Source organism: Muntiacus reevesi, chromosome 4, assembly GCF_963930625.1.
Source record: "Muntiacus reevesi chromosome 4, mMunRee1.1, whole genome shotgun sequence".
In the NCBI taxonomy this organism is placed as follows: domain Eukaryota; kingdom Metazoa; phylum Chordata; class Mammalia; order Artiodactyla; family Cervidae; genus Muntiacus; species Muntiacus reevesi.
In genome coordinates, this window is record NC_089252.1 from 1,277,834 (window position 1) to 1,300,580 (window position 22,747).

The 22,747-nt window shown below is 58.7% G+C and overlaps 1 protein-coding gene across 5 annotated transcripts in view; it reads right to left on the reverse strand.

Annotated features, from left to right (window-relative positions):
• The window catches only part of NFATC1 (nuclear factor of activated T cells 1), a 91,845-nt gene that overhangs the window by 23,336 nt on the left and 45,762 nt on the right, over positions 1-22,747 (reverse strand). For 3 of the 5 annotated variants that reach the window (XM_065932266.1, XM_065932268.1, XM_065932267.1), the window contains 3 exons: positions 21,638-21,693; positions 15,921-16,053; positions 4,104-4,769 (listed from right to left, as the gene is read on the reverse strand). In XM_065932266.1, coding sequence (XP_065788338.1) covers positions 4,104-4,769; positions 15,921-16,053; positions 21,638-21,693 — 855 coding nt within the window. Of the gene's footprint in view, positions 1-4,103; positions 4,770-13,973; positions 16,054-21,637; positions 21,694-22,747 lie in introns of those variants that run through there. The other 2 variants (XM_065932269.1, XM_065932270.1) reach the window with 2 other exon arrangements.

Sequence of the window (22,747 nt, forward strand, 5' to 3'; positions counted from 1 at the left end):
ACCGCTGTGCACGTGTGTGAAACACCATATGCGCCCCCGGGGAGCGAGTCCAGGACACAAAGACCGCTGTGCATGTGTGTGAAACACCATGTGCACACCCAGGGAGCGAGTACAGGACACACAGACTGCTGTGCACGTGTGTGAAACACCATGTGCACACCCGGGGAGTATGTCCAGGACACACAGACCACTGTGCACGTGTGTGAAACACCATATGCACACCCGGGGAGTGAGTACAGGACACAAAGACCGCTGTGCACGTGTGTGAAACACCATATGCGCCCCCGGGGAGCGAGTCCAGGACACAAAGACCGCTGTGCACGTGTGTGAAACACCATGTGCACACCCGGGGAGCGAGTCCAGGACACACAGACTGCTGTGCACGTGTGTGAAACACCATGTGCACACCCAGGGAGCGAGTCCAGGACACAAAGACCGCTGTGCACATGTGTGAAACACCATGTGCACACCCAGGGAGTGAGTACAGGACACAAAGACCTCTGTGCACGTGTGTGAAACACCATGTGCACACCCAGGGAGTGAGTACAGGACACAAAGACCTCTGTGCACATGTGTAACTGCCATGTGTGCACCCGGGGAGCGAGTCCAGGACACACAGACCGCTCTGCATGTGTGTGAAACACCATGTGCACCCCCGGGAAGCGAGTACAGGACACACAGACCGCTGTGCATGTGTGTGAAACACCATGTGCGCACCCAGGGAGCGAGTCCAGGACACACAGACTGCTGTGCACGTGCGTAAACTGCCATGTATACACCCAGAGGGGGAGTTGCTGGGTGGCTGTGTAGCTCAGCCCAGCGAGGGGCAGGTCATGGAAATCACCGAGGAAACATTGTAGCTTTTATGACACAGTCAATCCACATTTAAAATAAGAGGCGACCACAAAGCTAATTTTTTAAAAAAGATATCCAGTGATACCACCATGATCGAGAAATCCAAATCGAAAGTTTAAATTTCATGAATATTGTTGAACCAAAGAATCAATTATAACCAAAGTAACTTATGGGCCAGATACGATTGATACAATAGCAGAAACACCTGAAAAACAAAGAAATGGGGTTCACTTGAGGCATGTCCTCGAAGCAAACAGAGATTTGGCACCAGCACTGACCCGCTGTGTGTAGGGCTTCACTTTGCATGGAGCATGGGCGTCCTGTTTAAGGTACGGCACCTTTCCTGTCTCTGAAAGATTCACTTTTGTGCTCCAAATGCCCTGGCTCCCTGGAACTGGACATACTATCCAACTATTGCCCTTTTCACTCTACATTTCTGGGAGACAAAAACCTCAAATAAAACACCAGAACACACATGAAATGAACTCTCACTGCTCACAGGCCCGGCACCACTAGCATCACAAGCAAGCCCGAGGAGCCCACATAGCCCCGACTCCTACTGGTCAGCACAGAGCCACTGAGAGCCCAGTGTGTAGGGTGCACGGCCTGGCAGGAGTCACCCTATCACTGTGGGGTTGACCTGGCAGAAGTGCCCTGAACTGTCACCGTGGGGTCAGACGCGCAGTTGCTCCGTTCCTGAGCCTGTGTGAGGATGAGTTCCCCATAGGAGCCGCAGCAAACGACGGGCCCTGCTGCCCTGGGGGTGGTGCCAGGGCTCGCAGGACAAAGCCCAGGAGAGGGCAGAGCAGGTCCCCCAGTGCCATCAGAGCTAGCTCCCCTGTCCTGTAGGGAGGAGGCACCCCTGCACCCTCCACCCCATCCTAGTTCCCTGGTCTGTACCATCAGTCACCCCCATTTCTCGCCTCTTCCTGGGCTCAAACGACAAAGATGGAGTGTCTGCTTGTTAATGTCAAGGCTGCTTGAAACCAATGGTTTCTAATTTTCTGATTTAGTTGTTCACCCTTGTTTCCATCTTCTCTGTCTATACTCTTCTGGGCTGGGCTACAAATTCAAACCCAGACATACGTAGAGACTCACGTGGCCTGGAGTGAATTCCAACCATCCCCCCAACCCCCTCCAGACCTTTCACAGGGGCCTGTTTCTAAATCAGGGATCGGCCCCTGCCCACTGATTCCCTCTCCCCACAGGGCTCAGGGCGGCACCGCACGGCTCTAGGGTCAGGCCTCGGGGCCGCACTGTGCATACCCCTGGACACCGACCCTCTTCACAAATTAATTTTCAGACACCTCGACCATATATGACGTGTAAAATCGAGGCCATTGAGGGATCAGATTACTGGTGCCCACTTAAGTCATCCAAGCGTTACAGAAACCCCTCGAGGCCCCCACCCACCCCATGACACCTGTGTACCCCCGCCACCATCCCGGTCAGACAGGACCAGTGAGAACCGCCCCAACCCCTGTGGTATCCAGGCTGGGGACTCAGGTCCTCATACTGATGACGCCTTTATTCTGCACCAGACGGTCTTTCCAGGATTGACAAAGGGCTGACCCATGTATACATGGCAGCTCCCGTGAGCAAGTGGGTCCCGGGGTGGGACCAGGGTAAGCAGAGATGACCTCTCTAGGAACCCACAAGCACAGTCCGCAAAGGGGGCGCCTGCTATGAAGCAAGCATTTAGGAACAAGAACACTCGTGAGCCGGTGAGCTCGCGTGAGGAAGCAGCTGGAGAGGCACCAGAAGGGCCCCAGGCTGCCCGAGCGGATGGATACCTGCTAGGCCCGGGGTCCACCCGAGCGGACGAGGACGTGCCAGGCCTGGGGTCCACCCAAGTGGACAGGGACCTGCCAGGCCTGGGGCCCTCCCGGTCACTGGGCTGGGGGCTATGACCAGGTGTCCCTGCCAGGAAGGCCCATGTGCCCCGGGTCTGGCTGTACCCACACCTCAGGTGGGAATGGGCACCAAGGGTGAGGGTGGGTGCTGGGGGCCCTGTACCCACGCCTGGGACAACACACCCAGCGACTCTCCCTCCAGGGAGAACACAGGCATGGGGGACATGGCAGTCATGGAAGGAAGATGCCCACGTGTCTGGCTCCGATTTCAGGGAAAAGGCCAGGAGCCTCAATGGTGGAGACAGAAAGGCCAAGGTGGCCGACAGGGGGTGGGGGTGTGGGGCTGTGCCCAGGACTGTCCTGCAGTTCTCGGGTTCCCCGAGTCTTGCAGCCAGGGAGCTGGGCGGCAGGTGGGCACTGGGTCATACCCTGCTTGGGGAGTGACTTACACCAGGGAGACAGGCTGCTGGCTGACAGAGGCCAGATGCCCACACGGATGTGCCATGCGGGGCCCACAAGAGCACTGAGTCACCTAAGTGACAAAACCTGGGGACCCCTGGCATTTTGTCCCAAAGCAAGAGAATAAATCTCTCGACCAGGTGCCGTCTGCCATCATTTCACAGGAAGACCTCGTGTCAGAAAATCTGCATCATCAACCTGACTGCAGGCATCCTGAAAGCATGCCCTACATCCACCCAAACTCGCCCCTGCAGAGCGGGCGCTGTGCTGGGTGGGTGCGCTGGAGTGCTGCCCCCCTCCCCATCTGATCACTGGGCTCCCAGGCAGCACAGTGGTGAAGAGCCCGCCAGCCCGTGCAGGAGACACAAGAGATACGGGTTTGATTCCTGCATCAGGAAGAGCCCCTGGATCTGGCAACCCACTCCAGTGTTCTTGCTGGAGAATCCCATGGACAGAGGAGCTGGGAGGGTTACAGTCTAGGGTTGCAAAGGGTTGGACGTGACAGCAAACACGCACAGAACACAAGGTTTCACAAGCTGAACAGAGTGAAAGCCACTCACTTTTAGCTATTTGACCACTTACTGATGGTTCATGCAACTACAGAGGCACTTCAGACGCTAAGCAACAAGCAGGGCCCACAGCCAAGTCCAAGGAGGCCTCTTGTCCTCACGGGGCATCTCAGCTGGTGGAGGCCATGTTCTAGGGACTATGGTCAGCACAGCTGACATCGTCACAGGGACCACGTGCCCCCAGGATGCACAGCACAGGCAGCCGCTGGGCGGGGATGGCATCCCCCACTGGCCAGCGGTGGCACTGCTGACCGCCGGGACCTTCTGGCATGACACACGCCAGCACACTCCCAGGGCAGTGGGCACGCTCCAGGCTGGGGCCCCTCAGCCCAGGGCTGGGCGTGCGCCTGCTGCGGCGGGCACTTACCGTCGTCCAGGTCGAGCGGGTCCAGCTCCTGAGGCTCTCGCTTGACCGTTACGGGAATGGGGGCCAGACTACGATTACTGTCCTCACGCACCTCGGGCGGCGGCGGGGGCCGGGCGGTGGTGGGCTCGCTGCTCGGAACCTCGGGTGGCTGGTGCTGCTGGTGGCCCGTCCCGCAGGGGCGCGCTGGGCCACAGGACTGCAGGCGGGTCGGCTCTCGGGTCCCGGGCGGCAGCGGAGAGGAGGGGCTGTGGGGACAGAGCGCTGGCCGGCACCCCGGGGAGCAGCTACCGCTCGACGTCGGACTCACCTGTGGCTGCAGCAGAGTGGGAGGCGGCGGCTGGGGGGGCCCGGGAGGCACGCCCGAGGGTCTCAGCGCCTCCTGGCTGGCGAGGACCCCGCCGACTTGCCGCGGAAGTCCGAGGGGGCTGTGGCCAGGGCTGGCTGTTGCCGAGCCGTAAGGGGCGCAGGAGAGGTCGTGGAGCTCGGGGCTGGCGCTGCCCTGCGGACGAGGCGGGAAGCCGGGCATGAGGCAGGCGCCCGGGTCGGGTGGCAGGGCGAGCGGCTGGCCGTAGCAAGGCTTGGGGAGCGGGCTCAGGCCCTGGCTCATTGGTCCACAGGTGAGGGCAGGCTCGTAATCATCGCTGGGCTCCGTTTTTATGATTGGAACTGCGAGGAGGAAAAAAAAAAATTAAATAAACACGAGCTGCAGATGGGAGTGCCGGGGCGGGCTTGTGGCTAGGATACCCTCCGAAAACAAACAGTGCTCTGACTGAGTCCCTGTGTGTCTCCTGCCTGGTTCTCCCACCCAATTAAAACGAGGGCGTGAGTCATCGGCTCGGGAGAGCTGCAGCTGGTTCTCAGGCCGAGAGCACTGTTTTCCTTGGACTCTCCTGCGGCACTAATGTGCTATAAAAACCCATCTGCGAGCTGCAGCAGAAGCCTGGACCCAAGGGCCTGTGGATTTGTAGCAATCAAAGTGAAAATTTTAACTTGGATGTACTACTGCGTTTCTGCTGCTACCGACATCCTATCTGATAAATGTCTGACATGGGGTGAACTTGAGTAGAGAGTAAGATGGCGCTCAGAGGTCAGTAAAAATCCAACAGAAAAGGCGAGTGTCCATTTGCTGCAGGAGAGAAGCCTTTGGTAGACAAGGAAATGCTTTTACACCAGCAAGAATGCCAGCCCTCCTTCCCGCGCACGGCTTCATTCCCAGGGGAAAATGCATGACTACGGTCACGGGGTCCTTCGCAGTGCCTCTGGGAACCCCCAGGGTGCGGAAAGCCAGGCTGGGAAGTGGCAGCACAGGTGATGGATGGTCCATTCCTTCCCTCCAGGCTGTGGGCCTGACCAGGTCCCGAGGGCGCTGAGCCCTGTGCCCCGGGGTCTGTGGTGGGCTGGGCTCCGCTGCGGCCACCCCACCCGCCCGCTCACTTCCTGTGTCTCATTTCTCCTTGGTTCCTGCCTCTTACGCACACGCTCACAAGGGACACCCTGATGGCTGCGTTCCCCGGAGAACAACTGGCAACAGCACACTTGAATTCACAACAGACGCCTGGCGCTGCCGTGCGCGGACAGAGGAAGGACAGCAAGCTGTCCCCAGACCCTCCTGATCACGTCTTCGTGTGTGTGCTGCTGGCCTCCAGGCGGCGGGGTGGGCCGCGCGGAGGGAACGCCCCTCACCATCCCAGCCCGTGGGCCTCCACGCACCCAGCCTCCGCCTTAAGTAAATAAAGGTCCTCTCTCAGACGCAGCTTTGTTGTAACACAGTCTCGAGCCGGTGCGGGTGCACATCTGTTCTCTGTTACGGCTGGTGCCTGCAACCCACAGCAGTCTAGAGGACCAGGACTGGCTTTCCCGAAGCCCATCCACAGCGCGCCTGGGCAGCACTGTGGCCGCATGGCTGGGACCCGGGGACACTGACGCGAGAGCGCGTGACCCCACTCAGTGTTGCCAGGTCCCGGCTTGTGCCCGGGATGCCCAGCGGAGTCATTCCCTTTGGTCTTGCCCTCCCTGTGCCCCATCCCCAGCCCTGTTTCTGTTTTTCCCGCCTGTGCGGGCAGGGAGGCACCGGGTCCCCAGGCAGTGCTGCAGCTGGAAGGCCGGGGAGAAGCACATCCGGTGATGGCCACCGTGCAGCCTCTCCTGCAGGCAGAGCCAGGGTGGTCACTCACATCCCCAAAGTCACGTCGGGTGGAAAGCTGTGGTGTCCCAGCACCCTTAGACAGGACGTGTCCAGCATGGCAGGTGTGGGCACGGTAGGCATCCTCACTCCCGGTGCTGGTCGTTCTCCATCTGCCAGGCCGACTCCTGCAGCCCTGGCCTGCCCGGTGCCCACGCCGCACTCGCAGTCCTTTGCTGGGCGAGAGACTTCTCTCTCGAGTGCATAGTTGGCCAGAGCTCTGTGTGAGGGGCTCCAGACGCCACGGGGCAGGATTCAGGGATGCCTCACTGGCTGCCGGTCAGACACGGAGAAGGGCCAGCTGTCCCGGTTGGATCGCATGTCGAGAAACACCCGCAGGTCCTGGTTCCCGCAGTAGCCCTGTGGGTCTCCCATGGGTACGTGTCTCCCATGGTCCCGTAGGTGTGGGTTTCCCATGACTCTGTGTCCCCTTCCTGAGGGTCTTCCGTGGTCCCATGGGTGTGGGTTTCCCATGACTCTGTGTCCCCTTTCCTGCGGGTCTCCTGCAGCCCCAAGGGTGCCGGTTTCCCGTGACTCCCGTCTCCTCCTTCTTGCAGGTCTCCTGCGGCCCTGTGGGTGCGGGTTTCCCGAGACTCCGTGTCCCCCTTCTGGTGGGTCTCCCACGGCCCATAGGTGAGCCTGCAAGCCCCACCCCTCCCAAGCGGGTATGCTACTTCCCCACCTGGACGCAGCCCGATGCAGAGACTGCCAGCCCCAGGGGTGGGCACGCGCTGGGCCCGGGACTGTTGCGAGTCCAGGCTGGGTCCCCAAGGTTTGATGTGCCCGTGGGCCCCATGTCCGAGTGCGTGCACAGAACCACTTTCAGAGGCAACCCCTCCCCTCCAATCTGCATGCCTGTGGTCAGCGGCGGCCACAGTCCAGGGCTTCTGCAGTAAGCACCATTCCCCCAGCCTGGGGCCCCACGTGGAAGCCACTTCAGGAGACGTCTCAACTGGGTCTGAGCCCTGCGTGCCTTCTGACTGGGGCTCCTGCCCTGAGCCCCACATCCCAGCGAGGTGGTGGGGAGAGTGGGCCAGGTGCCTTGACAGAGGCGCCAGTCCCACGGGTCACAGAACCCGCGATGCACCAGCCTGCTGCCCGCCGCGAAGCCCGGTGTGAGGTGGCTCCTGTGTGGGCGAGGCCACCCCGGGAGCCGGCTGCCTGCCTAGAGTAGTCCAGGCTCCAGGCTGTGGCTCCGTGGACCATGCTGCCGAGCGAGCGAGGCAGCAGGACAATCGGAAGTGGCCGGGGGCATGCTGGGGCGCGGCCTTCCGACTGGGCAGCACTGGCGCTGAAGTCACCCGACAAGCCCGGTGGCCGCTCCGGCGCACGCGCGGCCCGGATGGCTCTGGTTACGCTTGCAGGGCTTGGGGCCTCAGAGATGTCTGGCAGGTTAAGCCAACGCCTTCGGGGCTTCCCTCCCACGCCAGGTCCTCAGCCTGGCACCAGGGCGGGCTTACCTCCTTCCTCAGGTGCCCCTCGAACGCTTTAACCAGCCCCCCACCCGCCCCACCTGCTCTGGAGGTGCTGTGGGGAAATGCCGCGGCTGGTCTGCCTGCCTCGTGGCAGGCCCACCACCAGGGCTGGCGGTGGGCGTCTATGCGGCCGCGGGCACAGGCGTCAGGTCGTGAGCCTGTGGGGTCCCCGAGTCCCCACCACACTGGGTGGATGTGACCCAGGTCGCGCCCCCGCACCCGCAGCCCCCGGCTCCGGCTCCTCGGTGACCCGGCCGAGCGGGGCCTCCTCGCCCAGACGCATTCCCGTGTCTGCACACCGGGGTCGCTCCCACCCTGAAGCCCCAGCACAAGGCCATCTCGACGGCGCCCTTTGGGAAGAAACCCCTGTGTACTTAAGGAGATGACCCCCTCGCTGCCCACCCTGGGGGCTCCGCACGGTCCTGGGACAGTGACTGAGCCAGAACCAGTGAGTCAGCCCAGGGGGCACTTCCAGGCAGCGTGTGGCAGATGTGGGGTCCTGCTCTGGCACACCTGCCCGCTCTCCTCAGGACACCTGGCTTGGCATCCAGACAGAGATGAATGGACAAGAAGAGTGACGGAGGCAGAGAAGAGGCGCTCTCCTGACGGACGGACCCAGGAGCATGGCCAGCATCCACACCGCACGTGGGTGGGTGGGCTCGGCCCTGGAAGCACCTGCCGGCGGCCTGGTCCCCCCGGTCAGGTGACGTCCAGCTAGGAGGGGACCGAGGGCCCCACAAGCACGGTTTCCACTGCGCAGGAGGAGCCGGGGTCGGGCTGAGCCCACAGCCCAAGGGCTGCTGCCAGCGGACCTGCCCCACACGGGTGCCAGGCGGCGAGACCCCGAGCCTAGGGACGGTGTCTGGAGGCAGACAGCAGAGAGGAAGCGGGTCAGTGAGAGGAGAGCGTCGATGCCGTGGGGCCGCGGTCCAGAGAGAGGGTCTCACTGTGCATTGACCTGGGGGACGCACGGGGCCACAGTGAGGGGACACAGGGGACATGGGGCACAGTGAGGGGGAGACGGAGGGGGAGATGGGGGACATGGGGGGACACGGGGGGACACACTGGGGGGATACGGAGACAGGGAGGGAGGCACAGTGAGGGGGACACAGCGAGGGGGGCACAGGGAGGGGACACAGGGGACATGGGGCACAGTGAGGGGGACACGGGGGGGAGATGGGGGACATGGGGGGACACGGGGGGACACACTGGGGGGACACGGAGACAGGGAGGGAGGCACAATGAGGGGGACACAGGGAGGGGGGCACAGTGAGGGGGACACGGGGGGACACACTGGGGGGACACAGAGACAGGGAGGGGGCACAGTGAGGGGGGCACAGGGAGGGGGGCACAGTGAGGGGGCCACAGGGAGGGGGGCACAGTGAGGGGGCCACAGGGAGAGGGGCACAGTGAGGGGGACACGGGGGGACACACTGGGGGGACACAGAGACAGGGAGGGGGCACAGTGAGGGGGGCACAGGGAGGGGGGCACAGTGAGGGGGCCACAGGGAGAGGGGCACAGTGAGGGGACACAGAGGGGACGGGGGGGCACAGGGAGGGGGGCACAGTGAGGGGGCCACAGGGAGAGGGGCACAGTGAGGGGGACATGGGGGGACACACTGGGGGGACACAGAGACAGGGAGGGAGGCACAGTAAGGGGGACACAGGGAGGGGGCACAGTGAGGGGACACAGAGGGGACGGGGGGGCACAGTGAGGGGGGCACAGTGAGGGGGGCACAGGGAGGGGGGCACAGTGAGGGGGACATGGGGGGACACACTGGGGGGACACAGAGACAGGGAGGGAGGCACAGTAAGGGGGACACAGGGAGGGGGCACAGTGAGGGGACACAGAGGGGACGGGGGGGCACAGTGAGGGGGGCACAGTGAGGGGGGCACAGGAAGGGGGCACAGTGAGGGGGACATGGGGGGACACACTGGGGGGACACAGAGACAGGGAGGGAGGCACAGTAAGGGGGACACAGGGAGGGGGCACAGTGAGGGGACACAGAGGGGACGGGGGGGCACAGTGAGGGGGAGGGGGAGATGGGGGACATGGGGGGACACGGGGGGACACACTGGGGGGACACAGAGACAGGGAGGGGGCACAGTGAGGGGGACATGGGGGACACAGGGAGGGGGCACAGTGAGGGGGACACTGGGGAGACACGGGAACACAGTGAGGCAGGGGCGTCTGTGAGCCAGGTGGACCAGCCCCCCCACCCCCGATCTGGCACCCCCAGCACCTGAGCTGACTGCAGCCTCCCCAGGTGGGCTGGGACCTCTTGGAGACGCCGCCCCTGCGCCTGCAGAGTCTCCTAAGGGCAGCACGGGCGTGAGCCCACCCTGTGGCGAGGACGCTCCGTGAGCCCCTCCCGGCCCCACCTGCACAGGAGAGGCTGTCCACCCAGAGAGCAAAGCCCAAACTGTCTTCTGTTTGTTACATGACATTCGAGCCGTGAACACAGACACCCACAGGATAACTTCAGGGCATGGTTTCTGAGGCAGGAATCGTGGGCAGGGGAGCTGCCTGAACTGCCAGCCTCAGTGGGCGGGCACCTCTGTCCGCGTCCAGGGCAGAAGGGAATCGTGGGGATGGGCGGCCGGACCAGAGGACAAGGGGACTTGAGCCCACAATAGCAAGAGCGACATTTCCTCCTCTGCGGACAAGCTCTAGCCTCCCCACACACCTGTGCCAGGTCCCGGGTCCCAGAGGACAAGCTCCCGGCTCGGCGCGGGAACCTCACGACCACAGCAGGCACTGAGATCTCAGGTCCATGCTGCCAGGAGCTCCAGCCAAGCCCAATGGGGCAGGAGGCCCATCCTCTCTGGGTCTCCCCAGCCATCCTGGGGGTGCCGCCTGGCAGCTCTGTAGGAGCATCAAGGGGACCCCAAGAGACGGAGCGACCGCAGGCTCAGGCACGCTGATATGGACTGGCTTCATGGCTCTAAGGCAGACATGTGGGGTGTGAGCCGCGAGGTGGCCTGGCTGTCCATGGCGATTGCCCTGCTGGGTCGACCCGGCCTGGGGATCTGACTCCCCTGATTGGGCTGACGACGGATGGCGGGCAGAACAGACCAAACGAACCAACAAGCGGGTCACTTTTGGGTTTCACCTGGTGCCGCGAAAGCTGCATCAGAAGGACCGTGGCTCACCCTCCCCCATTTGGTCCAGGCAACTGTGCGTCAGGGGCTGTGACTCTTTCGGGGCCCAGGGGCCAACCTGGGGTGACCTCTGCGTGAGCGCCTCGTTGGGACCAGGAGTTGCCAAGTCGCTCCGCGAGGTTGTGCCTGGGGGCCCGGCCTCATGCCTGACTCAGGCCACCTCAGGTTTTGGTGACTGGTGGCCTCCCTCCACCCCCTCGTTCCGCCATGTGTGACGGTCTCTGCAGGGGAGGCCTGGTGTGGCTGTGCTGGGCTCCTGGCCCAGAACCCCGCGGAAAGGGCGCCCATGTTCGTTCCTACCAGTTCAAGCCCCCAATTCACCCTCCCCCATCCTTACTCCGTTCTAAGCTCAGACCCTCCCTGCAGAGTTGAGGCCGGGCAGCAGCCTGAAGCAGTCAGCGGTCAAGACAGCCGATGGTGCTGACCCCGTGAAGGTCTTTACAGGTGAACAGTCTCCAGTCCCCACCAAACACCTGGGCTCTCCACCACCAGGTCCAGACACCAAGGACAGTGGCACGCAGGCCAGACCCACAGCAAGGAGTGTCCAAGCCCCCTCCCCCAACTCATCCCTCCGGGGCCGGCAGCAGGGCCCCGGACACACAGGCGGCCAGCTCCCAGCTCCCCTGTGCGGCAGGTTTAACGTGGAAAGAGCTGGAAACAGGGATCCCTCATCCCTGGCTGGAGCTGTGAGGGAGCCCACAAAGCTGGGGTTTAATAACAGCAGGAGAAGCCTGGCCAGGTGCCCGCACGAGCCCCCACCCCACACGGCACCCCGGCCACACGGCTGAGCTGACTTGCAAGCTTCCAGGACTGGCCAGGCCACCAACCACAGTGGCTCTCCCCCCACCACTCTCCCACCTGCACCCGGCCCCATGCAGCTCCACTGTCTTCGGGCAGAAGTTTAGGGGTTGTAGGCCCAGGACGGACACCCCTGGCCCTCCGCCTGCATGGGGGGAATGCTGTAGACCTGCCCAGCCAGGAGGCCAAAGGGTCCTCTGAGATGAGGCGAGGCCAGCCGGGCCCTGGTGTGGACAGAGGTCTATCTGCACCGTCTCTTGGCCCCCCCGTTCCCATGGGAGACAAGGTGAGAAAACTCAGCCCAGGGCCTTCAGGGCGAAGGATGGAGACAGACTGAAGCCCTGGCTTCAGTGAGCTCTGGACACAGCTGCTCCAAGCAAGCGACATGGCCTGTGCACACACGTGTCTCAGGATCAGAGGCACGGCTCCCTGCGGTCAAGGCCATGAAGACACAGCTGTGACATGGGGTGGGAGGGGACGTGGGGGCCCATTGGGATCTGCGACCTGAGGGGATGCTGAAGAGTGGGCGCCTGCGAGGCCCGGCTCACAGGAGTGGTCAGAGGGTGGCCTGGGGGCGGCCCCCGAAGCTCGGGAGCCAGGCGCCTTCCTCGGTCACTGCCGGGTGTGCATACTGGCTTCTGGGAGGTCAGTACTCAGGATGGAATGTCAGCGCCATGAACTCAGGGAAAGACGAGCCAGGCGCCCAGTGGAAAGGTCAGCCCAGAGCTGGCTATGAGGCAAGGCTGCAGCACTGACGGCCCGGGTGGGATGGCTGCCTGCCTGTGACTCTGGCCACCAGTCCTGGCCACCCGGCTGACCTGAACCCAGCAAGTGTGCGACCCTCGGCCTCAGGCCCTTGGCTTCTCTGTCGGCAGAGGCCATGTGGGCGCCTGAGTGTCCCCAGGGCTTTCTCGCGATCCCGGCGAAGCTCAAGGACCCTCATGGCCTGAGCAACAGGTAGACAGGGGGCTGGGCACCACGGCTGGCAGTCTGGGGAACAGCTAGAAGCATCTCAGATGGAGAGACCGTATCTCTAGACCCCAGGCTCTGCCGGACTCTCAACTCAGTAGCACGCAGACTTCCTTCTGTGATCCTGCGGTCATTAGCTGGGCTTCTTCCCTGCGTGCAGACTGCCTGTCCAAGGGGCACCAGACATCGCCAAGAACACAAGCCCCTGGGACATAGCTAAAGTGGACACCACCATCCCCCAGACTCAGGGGCCGCCCCCACAGGCAGGCTGCTTTGCATTTTTAACACGGCTGGTGCATGTGAACTTTAGGACCGTCACTGTTCCCCAGAGGGTCTCAGTCCCAACGACAGGACTAGGGTCTTCAGCTCAGTTACCCCAGAGACTGCCCGCTTCCTTTCAGAAGACTGTGAGTTAAACCCAGACGGTAGCCAACCAGAGGGAAACACCCCGGCCGCACACGGTGTGTCTGCAGCACAAGCACCCGGATGTCTGCTCTGCTCTGCCCTTGACCTTCACCCAGAGCCTCCACAGAGCCCGGCCTTGCCCACTCTGCTTGCCCTGAGTGTCCCACCACAGCTGGAGACCCCTCCCCAGGAGGGAAAGAAAATGAAAGTGAAAGTCACTCAGGCGTGTCTGACTGTTTGCGACCCCATGAACTGTAGCCCTCCAGGCCAGAACACTGGAGTGGCCTCCAGGGATCTTTCTGACCTAGAGATTGAACCCAGGTCTCCAGCATTGCAGGTGGATTCTTAGCGTCTGAGCCACCAAGGAAGGAACCCAAACTGCCTGGGCCCCACGCAGGCCAGCAGCCAGGACTCCCTTCTAGGCTGAACAGCTGATGCTAACATGATGTGCCGGACGGCAGGGGGCAGGGGGCTGCGGTGGGTTTCCCTGCGGTCAAGGCTTCCAGGGGTGAGGGCAGGGTTGAGACAAGATGTGGGGAAGGAGTGGGGATGTGGGGCTCTGCCCGCCTGCCCCCCTCAGCAGCACCACTATTGGGAAGACTCAGCCTGAAGCTGAAGGAGGCAGTGACAATCGTAAGAACACCAAACCCAAAACTGGAAACTTGAATTCTGTTTTTTCATTCATGCATTTATTTTATTTTTTTGAAAAGGAAAAAAACCACACATATAGGGATGGCTCCTGTGATTTGCTAAGGAGTCCGGGCTGCCTGGGGGCTGCTCACAGGGAACCTGCAGTTCAGTGGGGTGTCTGTGATCACAGCCCCTTGGGGCATGGAGACCACTCAGGAAGGTGGGCAGGGCTAAGCTCCAGGGGTGGGTGGCATGGCCCCCTTGGCCTCTTGGGATGAAGCAAATGTCCAGGAGAGATGTGAAGGGAGACCAGGCCACACGGCCGTGCTCTGGATGGACAGAAGGATGGACAGAGAATTTGCGGGTGGAGCAGGGTCACCAACTGAAGGGGGCATTCTGGGCAGACATAGGGGTGAAGGGGTGTGGAGCAGGGGCTGGTGGAGGGGCCTGCAGGACTGAATGATGGCTGCAGGGAGGGGGAGATGGGGGTCCCAAGTCAGCCCTGCCCATGACCTCAGCAACATCTCTTTGGGGGCCTCAGTACCCCCATCTGAAAGGCGGCCTGACTCTCGCACAGGCCCCACGAACACTGGAGCATCTGTGTTAGTGGGAGGTGAACCTGGAGTGAAATGTAGGAAACGATGTTTGAACTAGTTTCTAAACTGTTTCAGAAAGTGATTTTTCTTTATAACATTCAATTTTTAATCAACCATACTTGAATTTTAATTAGGACATGATTATTACATTTTCAAGTCAACACTGAATACTTCTGCCACCAGGGCTGCAGTACTGCGTCCAACAGCAGGCAGGACTTGAGAGGTGCACCCATTACTGACCACAGATGTGCAGACAGGCCCAGGGCAGGAGGGCAGATGTTCTCCTCGTGCACAGGCCCACAGCAGCACGTGTTCCTGCGGCTCTGTCCATGTGCACGCTTGTGACACGGTGACTTTACAGCAAAACCACGTTATTCAAACCTGGAAAGCCTTGGCTACTGGTTTCCCGGAAAACAGTTAATTCTACTGTCTGATGGCCAAACAGGTTTTCTAGGGCTTTCTGTCACCTAGTCTATTGTAACACAGAGGGTTTCACATTTACAGAAAACTGAAGCCTCTAAAAATATCTTCATAAGGATATAGCTGCTTTTGCAATTAGTTCTAAGTATGTGATTTCCCTCTTAGATTATAGGGATCTCTCAAGTCTTCAGAACAAAAGCCACAGTATAACAGCTGCGCTTACATGACACAACAGAACCAGGACTAGGTCCTCTCTGGACACAGACCTGCCTGCCTGGAGGAGGTGGCAGGGGTCGGGGCACCCGGCTGCAGGGCTGAGCTCTGCTGGGAAACAACTGCCTGTGAGTTCAGGGGTGAAGCAACAACAGTGTCGCTCTCCTTAAGAAAATAGCCTGGAACGTGGAACAGGTGCAAACAGGCCTTTTTAGAACGAGAAACCACCCTCAAAGTGTGTGAATGTGAACAAGGTGTTTTTGCTCAGGTAAAGGGTGTTTGGTGAAATAGCATCACCAACTCAATGGACATGAGTTTGAGTAGGCTCCGGGAGTTGGTGATGGACAGGGAGGCCTGGCATGCTGCAGTTCATGGGGTCGCAAAGAGTCGGACACGACTGAGCGACTGAACAACAACAACAAAGGGTGTTTGGGGGTGAGAGCCTCCTGGTCAAGGGGAGAGGCAATTTTCCAGCTGAGAGTTTTATGTGGGATGTCAGCTTGGGGACGGAACCATCATGTTAGTGAATGACCACACCAGTCACCAGCCTCAGGCCTCAGGTTTATTTCTCAAGCACCTGCAAAATCATGACGACTACTTGCATTTCCACCTTAAGCATCTCGAGAAATTAACTCATGCCGAGGCCACCTCATCAGCTTCTGAGAATAAAACAGCTGCACCTTCTTGCCCCCTTGGCGATTTCACATCAGCAAGCAGCCTCCAAAGGATCAGTGATCACCCCCAAATGCAGCCCCACTCCCACAGTAATGAAGGAAAGCACACCAAAAGCTCCACTTCTGTTTGGAAGGAACCAACGACGAGATCTTGCTAACAGGACATGATGGCTGGGCCCACAGCGCGACCACACAGTTTGAAGCGACCGAAACATCAGGGTCCCTGATTTTCTTTTAGGAAAAGCACCCCGTGGGTTCGTTGGCAGCATTTACGGTTAGAAAGAGAGCGTTACCATTGGCAGGCAGATAGGTGAAGTGCTGGTACTGGCTCCGCTTCCTCTTCCCGTTGCAGACGTAGAAGTTGACCTGCACAGGGCTGGTTATCCTCTGGTTGCGGAAAGGCGGGATTTCCACCACCAGTGAGTTCTAGACAGAAAGAGGTGGGCGAGGGTAGTGAGCAACTCACAAGCCAGGGACACACCCAGCAACCCACCCCCCGCCCCCGAGAGCGAGAGGTGCAGGTTTCTCCCTGGAGAGGCTGACCCAAGAGCCTGAGGCCTGGGGATCCTGCACGGCCAGAGCCCAGAGAGGGCTGAGGGGAGCGTCCGGGGAGGAGGCGGGGGCTTCATCTAAGATGCCGCTGACTGAGTCCAGGAGAGAAGCCCTGAGCACAGGTGCCAAGAGGGGACCAGCCACTGGGGAGGACCCTACGCCTTTCTGCCCCCAGACCCAAGCATGACCTGCAGGAAACTAATAAGCCCCCAGGCACTGACTTGCAGGTGGAGCCAGGAGCACCTGCCCAGGTAACTGGCAGCAGAGACCCAGGGCAAGTGCCCCCTGGAGACACTCTGTGCCAATGGCCCAAAGCCTGAGCCACGACCCCAAGAATGGACGGAGACGGGAAGGTGGACTGGCAGGCATGATGGACCAAGGGTTTATGAAGGCTGTTGTTATCCTTCCAGGTTTTAAATTAAAGATCAGCAACATCTGCACAAAACTGCCCCCTTTCAAGTACAGATACACAGAGGAGTCACTGGGGTGGGGCCAGCGTGTGTTGAGAAGGAAGCAGGGAGGGTCCACGTGCTCAGGTGCCCGGCCATCTACACGAGGGCCCAGCCTCAGCACCAAAGAGGGGCCGTGATTTTGGGGGTCAGGTAGGGCAAGATTTCACATCCTAAAAGGTTTCTTCAATGATTTTTATCATACGATTTCAGTTAACAAGAGGAAAATGTAGAAGAAAAATCTGTGGCATCACTTTTTTTTTTTTTAAAGTTGTTGTAGCCTATTACCTAATCAACAGCAAAATTGATTCAATCCAGTTAATAATGAAATCTTAAGAATGTTTAAACAGAAAAGTGAGAACTTCAGGGCAACTCTTCCCTTTACAGGTGAAAACATGAGGCACAGTGTTTTAAGGGCATCTGGTTGGCGGGGTGCGGGGGGTGGGGGGGTGGTGGTGGCAGGACCAGGCCTGCAGCCTGCTCTGGGCTCTGTCTCCTAGGACCACATGTGGGTCAGAAAGTGCATTTCTGTTGTTTTAATAACTTCATCCCGTTTGGAACAAGACAGAGTCAGTGGAGCAAAGGGTGGGTGACCCTGCAAGGGCATGTGTGCTCAGTCAGACCCCTGACGGGGCTGCACCTCTGCCAAGTCTGTGTCCCAGTCCTGCAGTCCGTGTCTGGGAGCCCGACTCGGGCTGGACAGGCCTGCGCTTCAGTCCAGGCTCTGACATCTCCAAGTCTTCGCTCCACCACTGGCACAGGGGAAAGGACAAGGAAGATGCTCCTCGGGGTGGTGGTCTGAGGAGGGGACTGCAAGTAATGCTGGCATCGCGCACACAGCTGGTGCTCAATGACGGAAGACATCGGAGTCAACAGCAGAAAGGAGGACAAGAGCCAGAAAGGTAGAGGGCTTGCTCAAGTCAAGACCAGAACTAGAGCTGGGACGCAGGAATGGCTGCAGAGACGCACCAGGACATGCCCGGTGGGGCAAGGAACCTTCAGCAGGTTCCACATCGGGGGGTCGGGTGCTCTTTGTTCCAAGTGACTGGAGGACTGTATTTAGATGTGGGCACAGACTGATACGCTGGACAGGTTATTAAATCATGATGAAGCACTAAATACGCAGTGAGGTTAGAGGTCAGAAGGGAAACCTGTCTCTCCAGCACCAGGGCGAGGGGTCCAAACGGCACTCAGCACCTCCATGCCACTTACTTTGAGAAAACCCACCGTCTACACTGCTCATGGTTGTATATAAACCACACACACAGTGCCACCCAGCCTTGTTGAAATGTATAATGTGTATGTACATGTGTTATGTAGATACATGCCCACTGTCTACACTGCTCATGGTTACACATAAACCATACGTATAGTGCCACTCAACCTTGTTGAAACGTATAGTATGTATGTATGTGTGTGTGTGTAGATACATACCAACTGCATACACTGTTTAAGGTCATACATAAACCACACACACAGTGCCACCCAGCCTTGTTGAAATGTATAATGTGCATGTATGTGTGTGTGCGTGTAGATATACGCCCATGACAGGAAAAGGGTGGAAGGAAATACGCCCACATGTTAATGGTGGTCACATCCCACTGAAATTTCACTAGGCGTTTTCCTTTTTATACTTTGTTAATATCTTCCAAGTTTCCACAATGAATATGGCACTCTTTCATAATTAGAAGAAATATATGAAAGTAAACTTCATTTAAGAGATAAGAAAGGTGAAACCGTAAACCTGAAGCACATTGCTGTTCACATGCTTTTCTCTCAGAACACACGACTGATAATGGTTAAGTTTTCTTTAAAATATGCACTGTTCACAGTGGAAAAGGAAACCCAACAACGGAAAATCTGAACATGCAACTTGGAGGAATTATTTCGATGCCAAAAATGCACAGTTTCTGCTGGCCTCTCCTTCCTGCCCAGGGAGAAGGGGTGGGTGGCCCGGGGGCAGAGGACTTGGGCCTACAGTGGGGCTGGAACCTGGAGCCAAGGGCCTCTGTTTCGGGGTGACCGCCAGCAGCTGGTGTTGGTCACGGTAAACCCGAGGTCCACCTCTGTAACTGTGGGGCCTGTGGGGCCTACAGTCCTTGTCTAGAAGTGGAGTTCCTATGCCAGCAACACTTCTCCAATGGAACCAGGAAGAGCCGTAAGGCAGTGTGTGAGGTTAGAGGCCTGGACACCCTGGAGGGGGGGGGAGGTGACAGGGGGATACAGGTGTCCTCCCTGGGCCTGGAAGGAAAGGTTTCCCTTGACACCATTTGGAAAGGTTTCTGTAAGTGGAGCAGTGCTTGGAAAAGGAAGCTAAAGTCACAGGTAAAGATGCTTGGAGTAGTCATGTATGGATGTGAGAGCTGGACCATAAAAAAGGCTGAGCGCCAAAGAATTGATGCTTTCAAATTATGGTGCTGGAGAAGACTCTTGAGAGTCCCTTGGAGAGCAAGGAGATCAAACCAGTCAATCCAACAGGAAATCAACCCTGAATATTCATTGAAAGGACTGGATGCTGAAGCTGAAGCTCCAGTACTTTGGCCACCTGATGCAAAAAGCTGACTCACTGGAAAAGACCCTGATGTTGGGAAAGACTGAAGGCAGAAAGAGAAGGAGGTAACAGAGGATGAGATGGCTGGATGGCATCATCCACTCAATGGACATGAGTTTGAGCAAGCTCTGGGAGTTGGTGAAGGACAGGGAAGCCTGGTACGCTGCAGTTCATGGAGTTGCAAAAAGTTGGACACGACTTAGCAGCTGAACGACAATAAGGTGCTTCTTCCTGATGAAGCCACCTGTGTGGAGGGAGGGGATTCCAGACACAGGGCAGAGGGCACCGGGATCACGTCTGCAAACCTTGCAGCCGACGGAAAAAATTCAGTCCTTATCATGAATGGGACTTTGAACAATGACTGCCACTGCCTGTGCTCTCGGGAAGGGACCGCCCACACGCCACCATCAAGAGGGACCAGTGGGATGAGGGAGAGAGACTGGAGGAATTTCGAACTTCAAAAAATCACTGTAGGATGTAAGAGTAATATAAAACAAATATAAATCTATTATATTTAAATTATTACCTCATTCAAGATGTTCTTATTTTTATTTTTTCTGCACTTCATAAAACATTCTCAGAGAAATGCTAATATGTCTTACGGTGATTATATATTTTTTCTTTTCCCTTATATTTCTTCTGATTTTTGCTTTATGTATCTTTGTTTCTTTGCTATTAGGTGTCTAATGGTTTATAATGTCTATCTTCTTTGTGAATTGTACCTTTTATCATTAAAAAAATTCATATTTTTTCATTTAAAATAAATAAATTAAAAATTTTAAATGTAAAGAATTTTTAAAAAGTCAAAAAAAATCACTTGCCAGCCTGTGCATTATGTTACCTGAAGGTTCCTCCTGCTCTGTGAGGACAAAGGAAGACAGACACTTGGAGGTGCTGTCCACCTCCAACCCATCAATAAACACTTCAGACACACGGTCTCCATACCCCAACCAGAAGGCAAGGACTGGGAGTGTGGGTGAGAGCACAGGGCTGCTCTGCTGGCCATTCTTACAAAATAAAGACGCAGGCCGAAAGGTGCACCATGTCAGTGGAGAAGCTGCTGCCGACTTCAGACAAAAACACACCAAGAAGGCACCAGTCTCCCTCAGCCCCCCTGGTTCTCTCTCAGGCCTCCTGGTTCTCCCTCAGGCCCCCTGTTTCTCCCTCAGGTCCCCCTGGTTCTCCCTCAGGCCCCTTGTTTCTCCCTCAGGCCCCCCTGGTTCTCCCTCAGGCCCCGCTCCTAGTTCTCCCTCAGGCCCTGCTCCTGGTTTTTCCTCTGCTGCCCCCCCGCTGCCCCAGTTCTCCCTCAGGTCCCCCTGGTTCTCCCTCAGGCCCCCCTGGTTCTCCCTCAGCTCGCCCCCCCCACCCCAGTTCTCCCTCAGGTCCCCTGGTTCTCCCTCAGGCCCCGCTCCTGGTTTTCCCTCTGCTGCCCCCCCCACCCCAGTTCTCCCTCAGGTCCCCTGGTTCTTCCTCAGGTCCCCTGGTTCTCCCTCAGGCCCTCCTGGTTCTCCCTCAGCTCCCCCCCACACCCCGGTTCTCCCTCAGGCTCCCTGGTTCTCCCTCAGCAACCCCCTGGTTCTCCCTCAGGCTCCCTGGTTCTCCTTCAGGTCCCCTAGTTCTCCCTCAGGCCCTCCTAGTTCTCCCTCAGGCCCTCCTAGTTCTCCCTCAGGCCCTCCTAGTCCTCCCTCGGGCCCCGCTCCTGGTTTTCCCTCTGCTGCCCACCACCCCCCCCCTCCCCGCTCCGGTTCTCCCTCAGGTCCCCTGGTTCTCCCTCAGGTCCCCTGGTTCTCTCTCAGCCCCCCTCCTGGTTCTCCCTCAGGCCCCCCCAGTTCTTCCTTAGGTGTGAGCAGCCACAAACACCACGGGGGCCGAGTGTACAGATGGGCACCGGCAGGCCCTGGGCCCTGCAGAGGGCGGGTGCACAGCGGACCTCGGGCCTGCAGGTCACCCGGGCCAGCAGGACAAGCAGGTGGAGCAGCACTTAAATCTGACCTTGAGCTTGTGTCCTGCTGGAAGAACAGCCCATGAGGAACCAAGGACGCTGGAGGAAACCCTGGGCCCGCATGGCCAGGCAGTGAGGGGCAGGGCTCAGCCTCCGGAGAGGGGGTCCTCCCGGAGGGCAGTGAGTCTGGGGTCCCTGGTGACAATGGCCAGAGGAGACCGCAGGCTCTGGGCATGTGCGTGCACCTGGTCTACCTGGTGGGGGCGGGCAGCCCAGGCGATGCCTGGCTCTCTGCAGTTACCCCGCATCCGCGTTGTCTGCTCCCTATGCTATACAACTGTTTCTACTCCTCACTCTCTCTGTATGCTCATCCCTGGTTCATTGCAAAAAATCAGACGCCATGCGCCTTGGGCCAGGAGCCCTCTGAAGTCAAGAGTCCCCCCAGAGAGCCGTGGCCCCCGAGGTCATCTATCCACTCCCCCTGCCCCCACAGCCACCTGTCTGGTCCACACTCACCGGCTTGCACAGGTCTCCTTCGGTTTTTGCCTCCATCTCCCAGATGTGGTGGCCATCTGCAAGAAAGGGTTCGGGAAGTCTGTTATTCTGTCCTGATGGGGCGGCCCCCAAATTGTAGCTGGACATAGGCAGATTGGAGTCCTGCGATGAGAGGACCCACACTTGCCCGGCCGGCTCAGCAGCAGCTGACGGGGGGTGGGTCCCTGCGTGACTGACCAACAGAGAGTGGATGCCAGGCCCCCAGGGGAGAAGCTCAAACAGACCTAACTGCAGGTCTGGAGTGGGGGTCTGGAGACCCCTACTCTGCAGGGGGAGCCCTTGAGCGTCCCTAGCATCAGCCCTGGAAGGGGTCTACACTCCAAGGGGGAGTGACCCAGGAGGAATGCAGGCAACCCCGGTAGGAAGGCCATCGTCTAGGATGTGGGCCTGAGTGCGGTGCACACAGTGGGAGCTGGGGCCTCATTACCTGGGCCTGAAGAGCCCTCGTGGGTCTTGGGAGCAGAGTTATTCTAAAGAGTGTGGCCCTAGAGCCATGGGTCCTGCCCTGCTCAGGGGAACTGGGGGCTGAATAAGAAAATCCTCTCTGAGACTACTCTTTGCCACATCAGGACACAGAAATGCAAAACACAAGGTATTTTTAACCTTACCCCGTGGCCGTTTGCATGTTTGAAAAAATGAAAAGGCTCCAATGCCCGTGAAAGAAAGGGCTTATTGTCCCCGGGCCAGGCCCTGGAGGGAAGCAATGCCTGGGACCCGCTGGCTGGGGTGATGGAGCCACGTTCCCGGTGCTAGGAAGCCCCTCTGGCAGGCATGCTTTGCCTACAAGGCCTGGTCGTTATTTGGAATTAACAGATGCCAATCTCCTGTACACAGACCTTGTTGCGCTTTTTTATAAAGTCACTCCCCAAATGAATCATTACATCTAGTAATGGTTCTGGGCCTAGTTTTTGCTTTCTCTCTGTTTTCCAAGAAGAAATGTGTGTGTTACAAATACTAAATTATAAATAAGTTAGACAGCATCGCCTTTTTCTCCCTCGCAGTGCTGGCCGGGCAGGGGCGGAGGGCGGAGCAGAGAGGAAATGTCAGTCACAGAGAAGCCTGGACGTGCCA